The sequence below is a fragment of the Balaenoptera ricei genome, chromosome 1 (assembly GCF_028023285.1).
Source record: "Balaenoptera ricei isolate mBalRic1 chromosome 1, mBalRic1.hap2, whole genome shotgun sequence".
Lineage (NCBI taxonomy): Eukaryota > Metazoa > Chordata > Mammalia > Artiodactyla > Balaenopteridae > Balaenoptera > Balaenoptera ricei.
The window spans coordinates 171,357,745-171,373,081 of NC_082639.1; the positions used below are offsets into that span (position 1 = coordinate 171,357,745).

At 39.9% G+C, this 15,337-nt stretch overlaps 1 protein-coding gene across 2 annotated transcripts in view; it reads left to right on the forward strand.

Annotated features, from left to right (window-relative positions):
• NVL (nuclear VCP like) overlaps positions 1–10,510 on the forward strand; it is a 103,284-nt gene extending 92,774 nt beyond the window's left edge. For both annotated transcript variants that reach the window (XM_059941905.1, XM_059941909.1), the window contains one exon: positions 10,186–10,510. In XM_059941905.1, the coding sequence (XP_059797888.1) occupies positions 10,186–10,230 (45 nt within the window). In that variant the 3' untranslated portion in view covers positions 10,231–10,510. The remainder of the gene's footprint in view (positions 1–10,185) is intronic.
• The last annotated feature ends 4,827 nt before the right edge of the window (positions 10,511–15,337 follow it).

Here is a 15,337-nt window from a genome sequence, read left to right on the forward strand (position 1 = left end):
TTATGTTTAACTTTATAGAGAACTGCCAACCTTCTTTCCGAAGTGGCTGTAATACCGTTTTGCATTTTATGAGAGTTCTAGTTGGCTCACAGTCTCACCAACACTTGAATATTTTCAGTCTTTTAATTTTAGCCATTCTACTGGATGTGGAATAGTATCCTTTTGTGGTCTAAATGTGTGTTTCCCTAATGACTAAAATGTTGAGCATTTTTTCATATGCTTATTGGTCATTTGGATATCTTATTTTGTGTCCTCATCTTTTGCTCTTAAAAAATTGAGTTGTTTCCTTATTATTAAGTTGTACAAATTCTTAGTCTATCTTAGATAGAAGCCTTTTATCAGATATGCATATTGAGGGTATTTTCTCCTAACCTGTTGTTGACTTTTTTATTTTCTAAAGGCATCTTTTGAAGAGCAGAAGTTTTTGATTTAGATGAAGTTCAATTTATCTTTTTTCTTTTTTTTATAATTTGTGTGCTTCTGTCATAAGAAATCTTGACTATTCTAAGTTTGCAAAAATGTTCTCCTTTGCTTTTTTTCTAGTAGTTTAATAGTTTCTGCTTTATAACAAAGTGAATCAGCTATACATATACATATATCCCCATATCTCCTCCCTCTTGCGTCTCCCTCCCTCCCACCCTCCCTATCCCACCCCTCTAGGTGGTCACAGCATCAATTGGTTTTTATATATTGACCTGGGATAGCTCGTCATTTGTCACTCTTTTATTCTTTACCTCTAAAAAGATCACTTCAGTTTTCCAGAAACTTGTTTGTATTTGCTTGCTGTTATTTTGAAAAGCTTCTATGTTTAATATTCAAGTAATTTTATTACAGATGGCTACAAAAATGTCATGCAAAGTTTGAAAATTGTTTGGCCTGTCCTTAAATTTGGCCACATTTTCATCCTTGCAGCTATAATAATTAAAGATTAAATCTTTATTTTACCACCTTTGCTTACTCTTTGCAGGTAAATTTGAAACCAGTGTTTCGTTATGTTTATTGGGGGCTCAGTCCTTTCTGGTTCTCGTTCTAGTCCTTCACAGTTCAAAGCTGTACCAAAGAACTTCTTCCTTCCTTAAATTTTTTTTTTTAATTGAAGTATAGTTGATTTACAATGTTGTGTTAGTTTCTGGTGTTCAGCAAAGTGATTCAGATATATATATGTATGTATATATATTCTTTTTCATTTTCTTTTCCATTATGGTTTATTATAAGATACTAAATATAGTTCCCTGTGCTACACAGTAGGACCTTGTTGTTTATTTTATATATAGTAGTTTGTATCTGCAATCCCAAACTCCTAATTTATCTTTCCCCCTTATAGCCCCTTTGGTAGCCATAAGTTTGTTTTCTATGTCTGTGAGTCTGTTTCTGTTTTGTAAATAAGTTCATTTGTATAATATTTTAGATTCTATATATAAGTAATATCATATGGTATTTGTCTTTGTCTGACTTAACTTCACTTAGTACGATAATCTCTAGGTGTATCCATGTTGCTGCAAATGGCATTATTTCATTCTCTTTTATGGCTGAGTAGTGTTCCATTATATATATATACTACATCTTCTTTATCCATTCATCTGTTGATGGACATTTAGGTTGCGTCCATGTCTTGATTGTTGTAAATAGTGCTGCTGTGAACATTGGGGTATATATATCTTTTCGAACTAGAGTTTTTTTCTGAATATATGCCCAGGGGTGGGATTGCTGGATTATATGGCAACTCTATTTTTAGAAGAACTTCTTCCTTCTGATTTAGGAGAATTCATTTGAAATTAGAGGAGTTGTATGGTCAAATAAACTCCATTTCAAAAATCAGACCAAAAGAAAAACATATCAAACCAAAAGAAAGGTGTGGCATTTGTTGAGATGTTTTTCTGAACGTAAGGTTGAGCAGCTCATTTATCAGCCACCTCTTTCTACTTTTAATATTAGGGCTCTTTTAGTTGTAAATGACAGAAACCCAACTCAAACTAATGTAAGTGGGAAAAAAGAGGAACTCATTGGTCCACATAACAAGGAAGTTGAGGGTACTGCTGGCTTCAGGCATGCTAGATCCAGAAACCTCATTGCTTCATCTCATGGGGGGAGATGGCTGGCTGCAGGCCCAGACATACAGGGGGTTTATTAACCCCCATAGCAAGAGAATTCCCTGATAGCTCTGGCAGGAGAGTTTCAGGGAGCCTGTGATTAGTCCAACTCAGGTTAGAGCCCATGACAAAACCAATCACTATGACTCACTAGGAAATTAGATACTCTGGCCAGGCAGATTCTAAAGGGCATAGTTTTGTAAAGGTCATGACTTCAAGCCCTCGAATGAAAAGCTGTAGATAAGACACTGGCATCAAGTTAATTGACTTGTTAGCGGCAGGGTTGGGATTTTGAGTCTTTTCACACTAAAAGAGAATCACTAGATTTTGTTAAATGTAAAAGGAACACTTACTACATTTTAACATTTCAGATGTGCTTACAGAGATAGTAGTTGCTTGGAAGTGAGTTAACATTAAATAAATGATCAGGAGATGTCAAAAAAGGAAAAAGAAAACTGAAAGAAGAAGGGTGTGCACATTCTGTCCCAAAGTCCACAGAGCTGGTCTTTACAGTTCTGAAATATTCATCATGCTCTCCTGCCAAGTAAATCATTCCTACTAGCTGGTGCCTTCTCTTTCCTTGAAGCAGTTGGCTCCCTGGTGCCACATGGTTGTTAATTTGAGGTTGGACAACAACGGCATGTGAAGTGGATTCCGTGTCCAGCAATTGGCTGACATGATAGTAGGGTGTAGTTTAAAGGCCAAATGCAGAAACGTGTCACCTGACCCAGTAAATCCTTGGTAACCAGTTGAGGGTGGAAAGTGAACACATGAGCAAATATTCCTTCTCTGAGTCTCTACCTGTATTCCTCGTTCATTCCCACTTCATTGGTACCAAACTTTTAGGCTCCATCTGAAGATACCTGCCCTGTCCTAGTTTCTAGTGAGAGGCCATGTCCTATTGTGGTCCTAAGAAGACTTAATAGACTGGTAATTTGTTATGACAGGTATCCCAACAAAGAAGATTGAACTCTTTTTGCCAGTTGCTTCTCAGTCACTGTTAATTCTCTCCCCTCAATGAAGTCAGGTTCTCTTGTCCAACATGTGTCACTTCATAGACCTATGAAGCACAACTTATTTTGCTGGTTTGGTTTTTTCAGTAATAACTGCTCACCAGAGACCTGAGGCTAGGTTAACTATTAATAAATATTGAGACCTTGAGATTACTTTCCCAGCTATTATCTCAAATTATAGCCTTTTCACTCTGCTTACTATGGCATTGTTCAGATGTCAGGAAGGAAACCTCACTCAAACATAAATTATAATTATTTTTTTCCTCCTCTATTAAAGCCACACCATAGAAACTCTCCTGTTTTATTAACCCATTGTTTTAGTGTTTTTAACACCCACTGGCCAGAACACATTGATTCTCTTCTTCACACTCAGGATTATATGGTTCATCCATTTGCTTGATAAAGTCTGTCACAATGACATTTATGAGAGAAAAACTTCCCAAGTATAGTCCCTCTTGCCTCTAGCTGTGTATTGAGTTGCCTAAGATCCCATCCATCCGTAAACATCACATACCTACTGTACATATGCCAGCCTCTGTGCTAGACTCACAAGATATATTTAAAATCACATACGACGTGGATTAGGAACCATTGTGAGCAATTAAGAGTGGTATGGTAAGCGCTGCCGTAGATGTATACACAGAATACATATTAACGTGGTCACTCAATTCTGTTAATGTTAGAAGATTGTTTGCAGCAGCTTCTGCTTCGAAGGTATCAACTACAGTATGACAAAGGCCATATGACTGATTTTATTAGAAAGGTGGACCTATAATTCCACACACGGTAGAATTTTTTTTATCCTCTCAGGAACATCCCTTGGAAGGCTACATGTATGTCCTAGTGATGCTACTTGATTCTAATATATTCTCTTTAATATTTTTGGTGATCATAAATCTTTAAGTATTTGATCTCTGGAAACTACACTAGTGAATAAGAAGGTATAAGTTCTCTTTTGGAGGAGGCATGGTATGAATTTTGAATAAATGATAAATGAGACAGATGACCAAGCTGATTATTACTTTGTTTGATCTTTTAAAAAAATAAGGCACAACATTAAGGTAAAGAGACTACTTTCCTTGTTTGGCATATTAACTGGCCCTTATCAAATTATTACTTATGAAACTAACAGTGGTTGCTTGTGGGAAGAGAAACTGAGTAACTGGAGGACAGAGGTGTGAAAGTTGACCTTTCATCCTGTTTGAATTTTGAACCACGTGAATGTATTACCTATCTTTAAAAATTAAATACTGAAAAAATAATAATTTAAAAGATCTGTAAGACCAAAATAGTAATAATAGTTTTATCTCTGGAAATTAAGGATTAATTTTTTTTTTTTTGCTGATCTGTATTTTCTTTATATTTCTACAAAAATATTGTTTTATAACTTAAAATGTTATTTTATTATTTAAAAAGGAAAAAAAAAAGGAATTGCTTTAATCTGGCTATAAGCAAAGCATGCTTAAAATGTCTTTACTATACATATATTATTTAGCAGTGATGTTGAAATACAGAGGCCCTTTTATCCTATTTCAGAGTTAATTCAGCATTTCACTAATACCTGTTTTCTGTTCACCTTTGACACGGTTTGAGAGGTACTTGAGGGGAGTCGGTCCAGTGGTTAGGACTTGGTGCTTTCACTGCCGAGGGCCTGGGTTCGATCGCTGGTCAGGGAACTAAGATCCTGGAAGCCATGTGGTGCAGCCAAAAAAAAAAAGAGAGAGAGAGTGGTGCCTGAAAAATCACTGAAATAAGTATATAGACATTATTTTTTTTAATTCATCTTCCAAACCAGAGGTAACCTTCCTGCAGTCCAGAAAAGGTTTTCCTTCTTGAATGGTATATTTGCCCTTTCTCTGTTTTAGTGTTCCGATCTGTTAGAGAGAGATAACATCTGTTCTGCCTTTGTCATGGGAGTATCATTAGAATAAAATATAATGGTGGTAAACTCATTTTTTAAAAAGTCAAAAGCATAATACATGTAAAAGAATATATTATTGCTAATTTCCGTGAATTTAGCTTGCAATTTCTGTAAATGTTTTTAAACTCTCCACTCCTCCATACTTTCCCTCAAGTCTTACTTGCATCATGCTAGAAGAGAGAACACTGTGATCAGACTTGTGGGCTGTTCCCTTGGCAGTACAAGACAATCTTGTTGATTTGACTTTCCCCAGTCTAGTAGGCAAAGAAGAAACCATCAGAGCTATGGCCGCTTGGTATTATTCAAAATTATTTCAATGGCTCTGCTCTTGGTCTTTTTATTTTAATTTTCCTTGTTTTGTTTTTGAAACCAGACAGAGGCAACCTAAAGTTTATATTGAAAAATAAGCAAACTGAAGAGCCAGGAAAACTCCAAAAAGATCAAGCTGGGGGTGGGGCCTAAAAAACCGCTAATGTGTTTTCAAAAACCTCAGTAATTAAAACACTGAAGTAGTGACACATGAATCGACAGACACATGGAGCAGGATATAAAGTTCAGGAACGGATCCTAATATAATACATAAGTTATATAAAAAGATGTAATGTATAATGTTCCTCACACCAGTACCAGTAAGGAGACGATTCAGTGATTAATAGTGGGACAATGGGGAAGCCATCTCAAAAAATTAAAGTTGAACTCATACTTTGTACCAGGATAAATTCCAAATAAATCAACGATTTAAATGTAAAAACTAAAACCATCAGAATATTAGAAGAAAACAGGGAGATTTTTCTATAACCTCAAGTAGGAGTTCCTTTTTTTCTCTCAACATAAAACCCAGCCACCATAAGTGAAAAGGTGGAAGAATCTGATACGTAAAAATAAAAACTTCTTAGTTAAAAAAAATGTTTTCAGAGGACAAATGATCAAATGGAAAAATATTTGCAGCTCCTATCACAAAGGGCTAATCTCCTGCACACATAGAAGATGACTAGAAATTGATAAGATTTTTTAAAAATGGGCAAAGAATATGAACAGGCCCTTCCCAGAAAAGGAAATGAGCTTGTTAAACATATGGAAAAATTCTCCATTTACTGGTAGTAAAAGAAAAGCAACTAGGATACCGCTTTTTACCTGTCATTTGGCAAAAATCTCAAAACTTGATCACACCCTGTTGTCCAGGATATGTGGAAACAGTTGCTTATACATAGCTGGTGAGGTGTTGGCTCAGTATGGCCCTTTTGCATGGCCCGAATTATAATCACAACAAAGCTTGACCCAGCAGCTCCTTTCCTCAGAAATATAGTTACTCGTTGGAGTATTGTGTGTAGTAAGCTGAAGTTTGACTCTAAATGATGTAATAAATTATGATGTAACCACTATAAAAAGACTGAAGAATATCTCCTAAATATATTGTTAAATATGTTTATATTAAAGAGTACAAATCATGTGGATGAAATGCCACTGTTTATATAAAAAAGAGGAAAAAGGAAAAAATAATGACTATTCTTGTTTGCTTGCATATGCAGGAGGATGCATTGATGCGGGGCAGGGTAGGAAAGAGACATTCTTCACTTTATAACTGTTTCTATATTTTTGAATCTTATGAACATTTTACTTATTCAAAAGAATAATTTAACAAAAGCAGATGTTTTCTTTAAGATTTTAAAGGGTCGGAAAAACAAAAACATACTGCAAACATTTCTTGGGGTTAAGTGTACAGGAATGGAATTGCCTTCCAACACTTAAAATGTTAGTGTGACCAGAGAGAGTGGCGATCACTTTGTAGTATACACAAATATTGTATTATATTGTATATCTGCAACTAATATAATGTTATATACCAGTTTTACCTCAGTTAAAAAAAAAATGTTCGTTAGAATTCGACAGTGAAGCCATCTGGTCCTGGACTTTTGTTTTTGGGAGGTTTTTGATTATAGCCTTCTTACTAGTAATCAGAAAAAAGAATAAATGGTGGAGAGTCCACAGCTAGATTGTCTTGCATCCCAGTGACTGCTCTGCTTTGTTCGAGCCATCCTCACTGCTGCCTGATGCCTTGAGTACAGATGTCAGTGTCTGGATTCTGTACTTGAGGTTTGCCAAAAAGTGACTGCTACCGCTGCTTCAAGTATTTCGCTATATAGAATATAATTTGGTTTTTTGTTGTTTTTTTTTTTAAGGAATTCCTTTATTTTTATTTTTTATTTATTTATTTATTTATTTATTTATTTTTGGCTGTGTTGGGTCTTCGTTTCTGTGCGAGGGCTTTCTCTAGTTGTGGCAAGCGGGGGCCACTCTTCATCGTGGTGCGCGGGCCTCTCACTATCGCGGCCGCTCTTGTTGCGGAGCACAAGCTCCAGACGCGCAGGCTCAGTAGTTGTGGCTCACGGGCCCAGTTGCTCCGCGGCATGTGGGATCCTCCCAGACCAGGGCTCGAACCCGTGTCCCCTGCATTGGCAGGCAGATTCTCAACCACTGCGCCACCAGGGAAGCCCACTGCGCCACCAGGGAAGCCCAGTTTTGTTTTAATAAGTTTTTTTTTTTTTTTTAACAGTTCTAGGCTTTCAGAAAAATTGAGCAGAAAATACAGAGATCCCAAATATTGCTGTGCACGCAGCACACATACCCCAGTTCCCCTACTATCTGCATCCTGTACCAGGAGTTTTACATTTGTTGAACCTATGTTGACACATCTTTATCACCCAAAGCCCACAGTTTACATTGGGATTCATTCTTTGTGTTGTACATTCTACTGCAGCGGTCCCCAACCTTTTTGGCCCCAGGGACTGGTTTCGTGGAAGACAGTTTTTCCACGGACTGGGGTTGGCGTGGCGGGGGGTGGGTATGGTTTTGGGATGATTCATGTGCATTACATTTATTGTGCACTTTATTTCTATTATTATTATATTGTAATATATAATGAAATAATTATACAACTCACCATAATGCTGACAGGAGGCGGAGCTCAGGCAGTAATGCGAGCGATGGGGAGAGGCTGCAAACACAGATGAAGCTTCCCTCGCTCACCTGCCGCTCACCTCCTGCTGTGCGGCCCAGTTCCTAACAGGCCACAGACCAGTACCAGGGGTTGGGGACCCCTGTTCTGTGGGATTTGACAAATATGTAATGACATAAATCTACCACCATAGTGTCTTACAGTATAGTTTCACTGCTCTGTGCTCAACACGCCCTCCCCCAACCCCTGATATTTTTACTGTCTCTATAGCTTTGCCTTTTCCAGGATGTCATACAGTTGGAATCATACATTAGTGTTTTCAGGTTGACTTCTTTCACGGTGATACGCATTTAAGGTTCCTCTCTGTCCTTCATGGCTTGACAGTCCACTTCTTTCTAGCACTAAATATTCCATTGTCTGGATGTGCCAGAATTTATCCATTCACATACTGAAGGCCATCTTGGTTGCTTTCAGGTTTTGGCAATTATGAATAAAGCTGCTATAAACATTTGTGTGCATGTTTTTGTGTGGACATACATTTTCAACTCAATTGGTTAAATACCATGGAGCATGATTTCTGGATTTTCTAGTAAGAGCATGTTTAGTTTTGTAAGAAATTGCCAAACTGTCTTCCAGAATGGCTGTACCATTTTACATTCCCACCAGCAATAGATGAGAATTCTTGTTGCTCCAAAGCCTCACCAAAAAAAAAAAAAAAGTTAGTGTGACCACAGTGAGAATCCGCTACACATCTACCGGAATGACTAAAATTTAAGAGACTGACAACAGGACTTCCCTGTTGGTGCAGTGGTTAAAAATCCTCCTGCCAATGCAGGGGGCATGGGTTCGAGCCCTGGTCCAGGAAGATCCCACATGCCGCGGAGCAGCTAAGCCCGTGTGCCACAACTACGGCAGCCCACATGCCTAGAGGCCGTGCTCCGCAACAAGAGAAGCCACCGCAATGAGAAGCCCGCGCACTGCAACAAAGAGTAGCCCCCGCTCACCGCAACTAGAGAAAGCCCGCACACAGCAACGAAGACCCAACACAGCCAAAAATATATACATAAATAAATAAAAGACTGACAGCACCAAATGGTGGCAGGGATGTGAAGCAACTAGAACTCTCATACATTGTTACTGAAAATGTAAGATGATACCACCAATTGGAAAATGCTCTGGCAGTTTCTTACAAATGTTAATGTAGTATAAGAAGCCTCTGCTTCTGCCTCCCATTCTCATCTGGACCCAGTACAGTTTAGAATTTTGCTTTCTTCATTAAATAGATATAGACATAAGAATCTTCTAATCTGATTTTTACAGCAAACTTTAGTCAACAATTATAAGGTCATGGGCATTCCCTGTAAAAAGGAGTGTGTATGGAATTTAAATCAGGGAGGTAAGGCCACCTCTCTTTCTTTGCTCCAGTTGCTATAACAAAGTACCACCAACTGGGTGGCTTAAACAACAGAAATTTATTTTCTTACAGATCTGGAAATTAGAAGTCCAAGATCAAGGTATTGGCAGGGTTGGTTTCTTCTGGGCCCTGTTTGGAGATGACGGTCTTCTCCCTGTGTCTTTACATGGTCTTCCCTCTGTGCGTGTCTGTGTCTTAATCATCTCTTCTTTTTTTTTTTTTTTAATTAATTAATTTATTTATTTATTTTTGGCTGTGTTGGGTCTTCGTTGCTGTGTGTGGCCTTTCTCTGGTTGTGGCGAGCGGGGGCTATTCTTCGTTGCCGCACGCGACTTCTCATTGCGGTGGCTTCTCTTGTTGCAGAGCACGGGCTCTAGGCGCGCAGCCTTCAGTAGTTGTGGCATGCAGGCTCATAGTTGTGGCTCGTGGGCTCTAGAGCACAGGCTCAGTAGTTGTGGCGCACGGGCTTAGCTGGTCCGCAGCATGTGGGATCTTCCTGGACCAGGGCTCGAACCCATGTCCCCTGCATTGGCAGGAGGATTCTTAACCACTGCGCCACCAGGGAAGTCCTTAATCATCTCTTCTTATAAGGGCACCAAGTTGTATTGGATGTAGTAGGGCCCACCCTAATGACTTCATTTTAACTTAATCACCACTTTTAAGACCCTGTCTCCAAATCCAGTCACACTCTGAGGTACTAGGGGTGAGGACTTCAACATCTGAATTTTGGGAAACATGGGTAAACCCATGTCAAACAGTAACCAGCTCTATATTCTGTCCTCTCCTCTCAGGATCAAGCGATGTATGAAGCTCTGCAGTGGTCCCTCAGCCGGTGACTTCTCCAGCAGCAGGCCTTCAAGGAGTCCAGCACATCGAGCTGCCAGAGATACCCACGTGCTCTGAGCTATCCACTTTCAACCTGACACAGATGTGGTCTCACATAAGCATTTTATCCTCAGATTAATGAGGCCAAGTCAGAGCTAAAGATTCTTCCCATCTGGCCAACCTTGTACGGAAACACCCCATACCTCCTGTTTAAGAAAAAGAAAAAAATTTTTAACTGTCAAAATAAAATAACAGATACCTTTTTTAAATAGAATGTTTATTTTGAAACAACCTTGACTGTACCACAGGAAAGTTGCAGTCACAATAGAAAGAACTGCCCCACCCCCCGAACCGTCTGAGAGTATTTGCCAACCTGATGCCCCATCACCCCGAAATACTTTAATGTACACTTCCTACACACCAGGATATTTCCCTACCTAACCAGCCATCAACATCAGGACATCAGCTGTGATACTTTGCTGCCATGTAATCCTCAGGCTCCATTCAGGTTTCTCCAGTTGTCCCAATAATGTCCTTTATAACAAAGGGATCTAGTTTAGAATTAGCTATTGCAACCGGTTGCCGTTTCTCTTTAGTTTCCTTAAAGTCTGGAACAGCTCCTGTCTTGACTTTTGACACTTTTGAAGGTTACAGCCCAGTTACTTTGTAAAATGCCCTCAATCTGGATTTGTCTGATGTTTCCTCGTGATTAGACACAGGTTGTGCATCTTTGGCAGGAATATCATGAGGCGATGCTCTTCTCACTGCATCGTGTCAGGTGATGTGCAATTTCGATTTGCCCCAATACTGGTGATGGTCACTTTGGTCACTTAATTAAGGTGGTTCTGCCAAGCTTCTTACACTGTGAAGTTACTCTTTTCCTTTGTAATTCATACGTGTGTTGTGTGGAGGTACTTGGAAACTATGTAAATATCCCATTCCTCGTCAAACTCAGGTATTACTATTTCTGCAGTGTGTTATCCGTTACTCATTATATGATGTTCAGATTGTCCCAGATTCAGCCAGTTGGGAGCCCCTTCACACTGTCCTCTGTGCGCCTTTCACAAGTCTCTAGCTGATACTTTCAGGAGGGTTTAATTTGTGTCGTGTTTCATCTCATTCCTTGTTTACAGTGCTGCTCACAGTGTATTCTTAGGTTGTATAGATGGCTTTGGTTACCTACTTTTTTTCCTTCCAAAATTTCTACTCCACCTCAGTCTATAAAAATGTTTATGCTACTTTTAAGAATGTAATTGATAAGATGGAGAAAATATTAATAGATCAAAGCAAGTCAGGTAAGTTAAGACACAGTCCTTTTTTTCAAGGAGTTCACAGATGGATACAGACATCTAAACAGAATATCACAATGCCCAAGGAAGGGGCATAGAAAGGAGGGTGCTGTAGGACCCCAGAGGAAGGAAGACCGAAAGAAAAAGCAAATCAGGATCATGTCCTAGGCATAGATGATTAGGAATGAAAGTTAAATTAGAAGTGTGGGCCAGAAGGTCTTAAACAGTTATTAAATTTGAGTAGTAGATTTGATTGTGCTTGATATCAGCCAAATCGAAAGAGAAACACGGGGAGTTCCTTGGTGGCCTCGTGGTTAGGATTCCGGGCTTTCACTGCCGTGGCTCGGGTTCAGTCCCTGGTTAGGGAACTGAGATCCCGCAAGCCACATGGTCAAAAAAGAGAGACACGGTCTGGTATATCATATATGTAGGTTATGAGGGAAAGCAAAGATTTTCTTGACGATTGAATTTTCTTGACAATTTCTAGACAACTAGGTCTACGTACCGAACTTTCTGGTAGTTTAGCTTAGCCTAAACATAAAATGTCGACCGCATCAGAGATCAAATAGGCTGCATGTCCATCAGCTTTGCAAATCAACTGCTATGTAGGTTGGACAGCAGGCAGTTATTGGGCAGAAAGCTAACCAGCTAATGTCACAGTGGGTAGTGCCAGCCCTTCTCCATAAGGAAGGAAAGGTAACATGTTCTAAGTACCATCTCTGTGCTAGACACTGTCATATGTTGTCTTTAATCCTCCCAACTCTTATTCCCCATACAATGGGGATCGGATGGCATCCCCATTAAAAAGAATAAGCTTCAGAGCTTGTTCAAAGTCACCTGTGTATATACATGCGTAAGAAGAGTCTGAATTGTGGTCTACAGCTGTCCAGCTTTTCTTTCTCTTGTGAACAACGTCCAGTCCTGTGTTGAGAAACATCTGGAGTTGTATCCTCTGTTCTAGCATCCTGAAAGATGAGGCAATTTCATTAAGTGCTTTGTGCTGAGCACTGATAACATAATGGTGAACAAACTCAGAACTTATTGCCTAATTTGGCCTAGTTTGTTGCCTAGTTTCTGCCTAATTTGTTAGCAAAAATAGCTGATTGTCCCATAATATCCATTCGTCCCTTCTTCCTTTTAGTAGGAGGGTGATTAAGTTCTGGCTAGTGTAATATGAACTCAGGTGATGAGTGCAGCTTCTGGTCACATCCTTAAAAAGAAGCAGCAGCTTGGAGACTTGGCAGTCCGGTGGTTAGGACTCCGCACTTCCATTGCAGGGGGCATGGGTTCAATCCCTGGTCGCAGAACTAAGATACCGCGTGCTGCCCAGCGAGGGCCACGGCCCCCCGCCCCCCCCCCCCAAAAAAAAGAAGCAGCTTGGAATGCGAACCCTTCGTTAACTGGGGGCAGCCTGCCTTGAACTCATGCATCTTAGCCCATAGGCAGACTCTGGGAATGTCCTCAGAAACCACAACTGGTTTAAAAAAGAGGAAAACTCTGCTTGCTCTCCTAATTCCACTTTTCCTTTTCCAGGGCTAGAATGTGATGAAGTGATGATGAACCAGCTTTGACCATGTAAATGGAGACATTCTAGGGGGTGACAGAGCAATAAGACATAAAAAACCAAGGTCCCTGGGCACTTGTGGAGCAGTTTTCTCACTGCTCAGACACAGTTGGCCTAGACTTTTATGTGTGACCTTTATCGTGCTTAAGCAATTATATTTTGATCTCTGTTAAAGCAGCCAAATTAATGTCCTAATTAATACAGTGAAACAAGTCAAGAGGCAGTTGCAAAACAGCCTGAGAATGACTGTGAAGGGATAAGAATAGATGCCATTCATTAGGAGGAGCACAGAGGAAGGGCAGTGGGGTCCAGGGAAAGTTCTCCAGAGAAAATGATGTCTCAGCTGAGTCCTGAAGGCTGAGAGGGAAATGCAGGAAGGGAATACATGAGCTAACTGACAATAGAGACCTGCAGATGGGAGAGGGGCTGGTGTCTGAGAAACTAAGGACAGGTGTGCTCTCACATTCATCCACAGGATATTGCTGAAAACACATCAAAGCTGTGTCTACAGGAGGAACTTATTTCCAAAAGCTAAAATAGTTAGAAAGCACCTAGTTACCTGTTAGGCACGATCTTTAGTCATTGTTAATATCTCTCACTGTTGAAGTTCTCACTGCCTGAACTCAGGAACTGAATGGATTTGGATACATTTTTGCACTGCTCACATCCCAAAGCTGAGAGGCCAGATAGATTTGGGATAAAATGGAATCCCACATCATTCAGAGGCTACCCTTAACTCCATTGCTTTAGGTCCATGAGACCTATGCTTATCACTGATATCAGCATTTTTAATTTTTACAAAATAAGGACAAACAAAAATATTCAGTTAAATGTGCAGGCATTATAGTTGTCTGACTTGGGGTGTCCTGCTAAGTTTCATGAGGAAGGGATCCTGTCAGTCTTGTCTCCTTAGCATCCAGCCCAGTGCCTGCATTACAGGAAGCATTTAATAAATGTTAAATGAATTACCTTTCTTAGACAACAAGACTGTCAAAATTAGACTGCTGGCTGTGCCCAGCCCCTCCCTCCACGTGAGAACTAAAAATGTTGATTCATTGGGTAATAGAAATCTCACTTTGTCATATGAGAAAAGATAAAGGGGCATGTGAATAGCCTATAACCCAGCAGTTCCACTCTGACATATGTATCCAACAGAAGTGCATACACCAAAATAGCAAAATTCATAATTGACCAAAAATGGAAACAACCTAAATATCCATCAACAGTAGAATTAATAAACATGGTGTTTTCATGCACCATGAAAAATACATGTAGAATGCTACACAGCAATGATGAACTATATGCAACAACACGGGTGATTCTCACAGATATTGAGAGGAAGAAGCCAGTCTTGAAATCATCTTGTGCGATTCTACTTATTAATGTATAAAATTCAAAAAGGCAACTTATCGATACCATTAGAAGTCAGGTTGATGGTTACTATTGCAGGGCAGTGCCTGGAAGGAGCACCAGGTGGGGCGGCCTCTGGGATGCTGGCCACGCCCTCCTTGATCTGGTGGTGGCTTCATGCATGTGTTTTCTTACTGATAATTCATTGCACCGTTTGCTTATCATAGCTCTTTTCTGTAAGTATGTTCACTTCAGTTAAAAAGTTTTTTTAGGGCTTCCCTGGTGGCACAGTGGTTAAGAACCTGCCTGCCAACGCAGGGGACACGGGTTCGAGCCCTGGTCTGGGAAGATCCCACATGCCGCGGAGCAGCTAAGCCCGTGAGCCACAACTACTGAGCCCACGCGCCGTAACTGCTGAAGCCCACGTGCCTAGAGCCCGTGCTGCGCAACAAGAGAAGCCACCGCAATGAGAAGCCCGCGCACCGCAACCAAGAGTAGCCCCCGCTCGCTGCAACTAGAGAAAGCCCACGCGCAGCAACAAAGACCCAACGTGGCCAAAAATAAATAAGTAAAAATAAATAAATTTATTTTAAAAAAAGGTTTTTTAAAAACTTATGAAAATTTTTTCTGTAATTCATGATTCTTCATCTGATTTTATTTATAATAAACATTTCAAAAATTTAAAACAATAGGAGTATCAATATTGAAAACGTGGGTCACTTAAAAGTAAAGAGGTGCATAGAGCCCAGTATACCTGAGGATAAGCCAGCCACTCTTTTCTCTTTCTTTTTCCCCTAAAACACCAGGCGTTTTGCTCATGCTGTCCTCCCGTCTGGTCAGTGGTGAGAAAATAAGGTTGAAGAGGTGAGTGGGAGCGGAATTTTGTTATTTAAATTAGCCCAACACTAATATCAT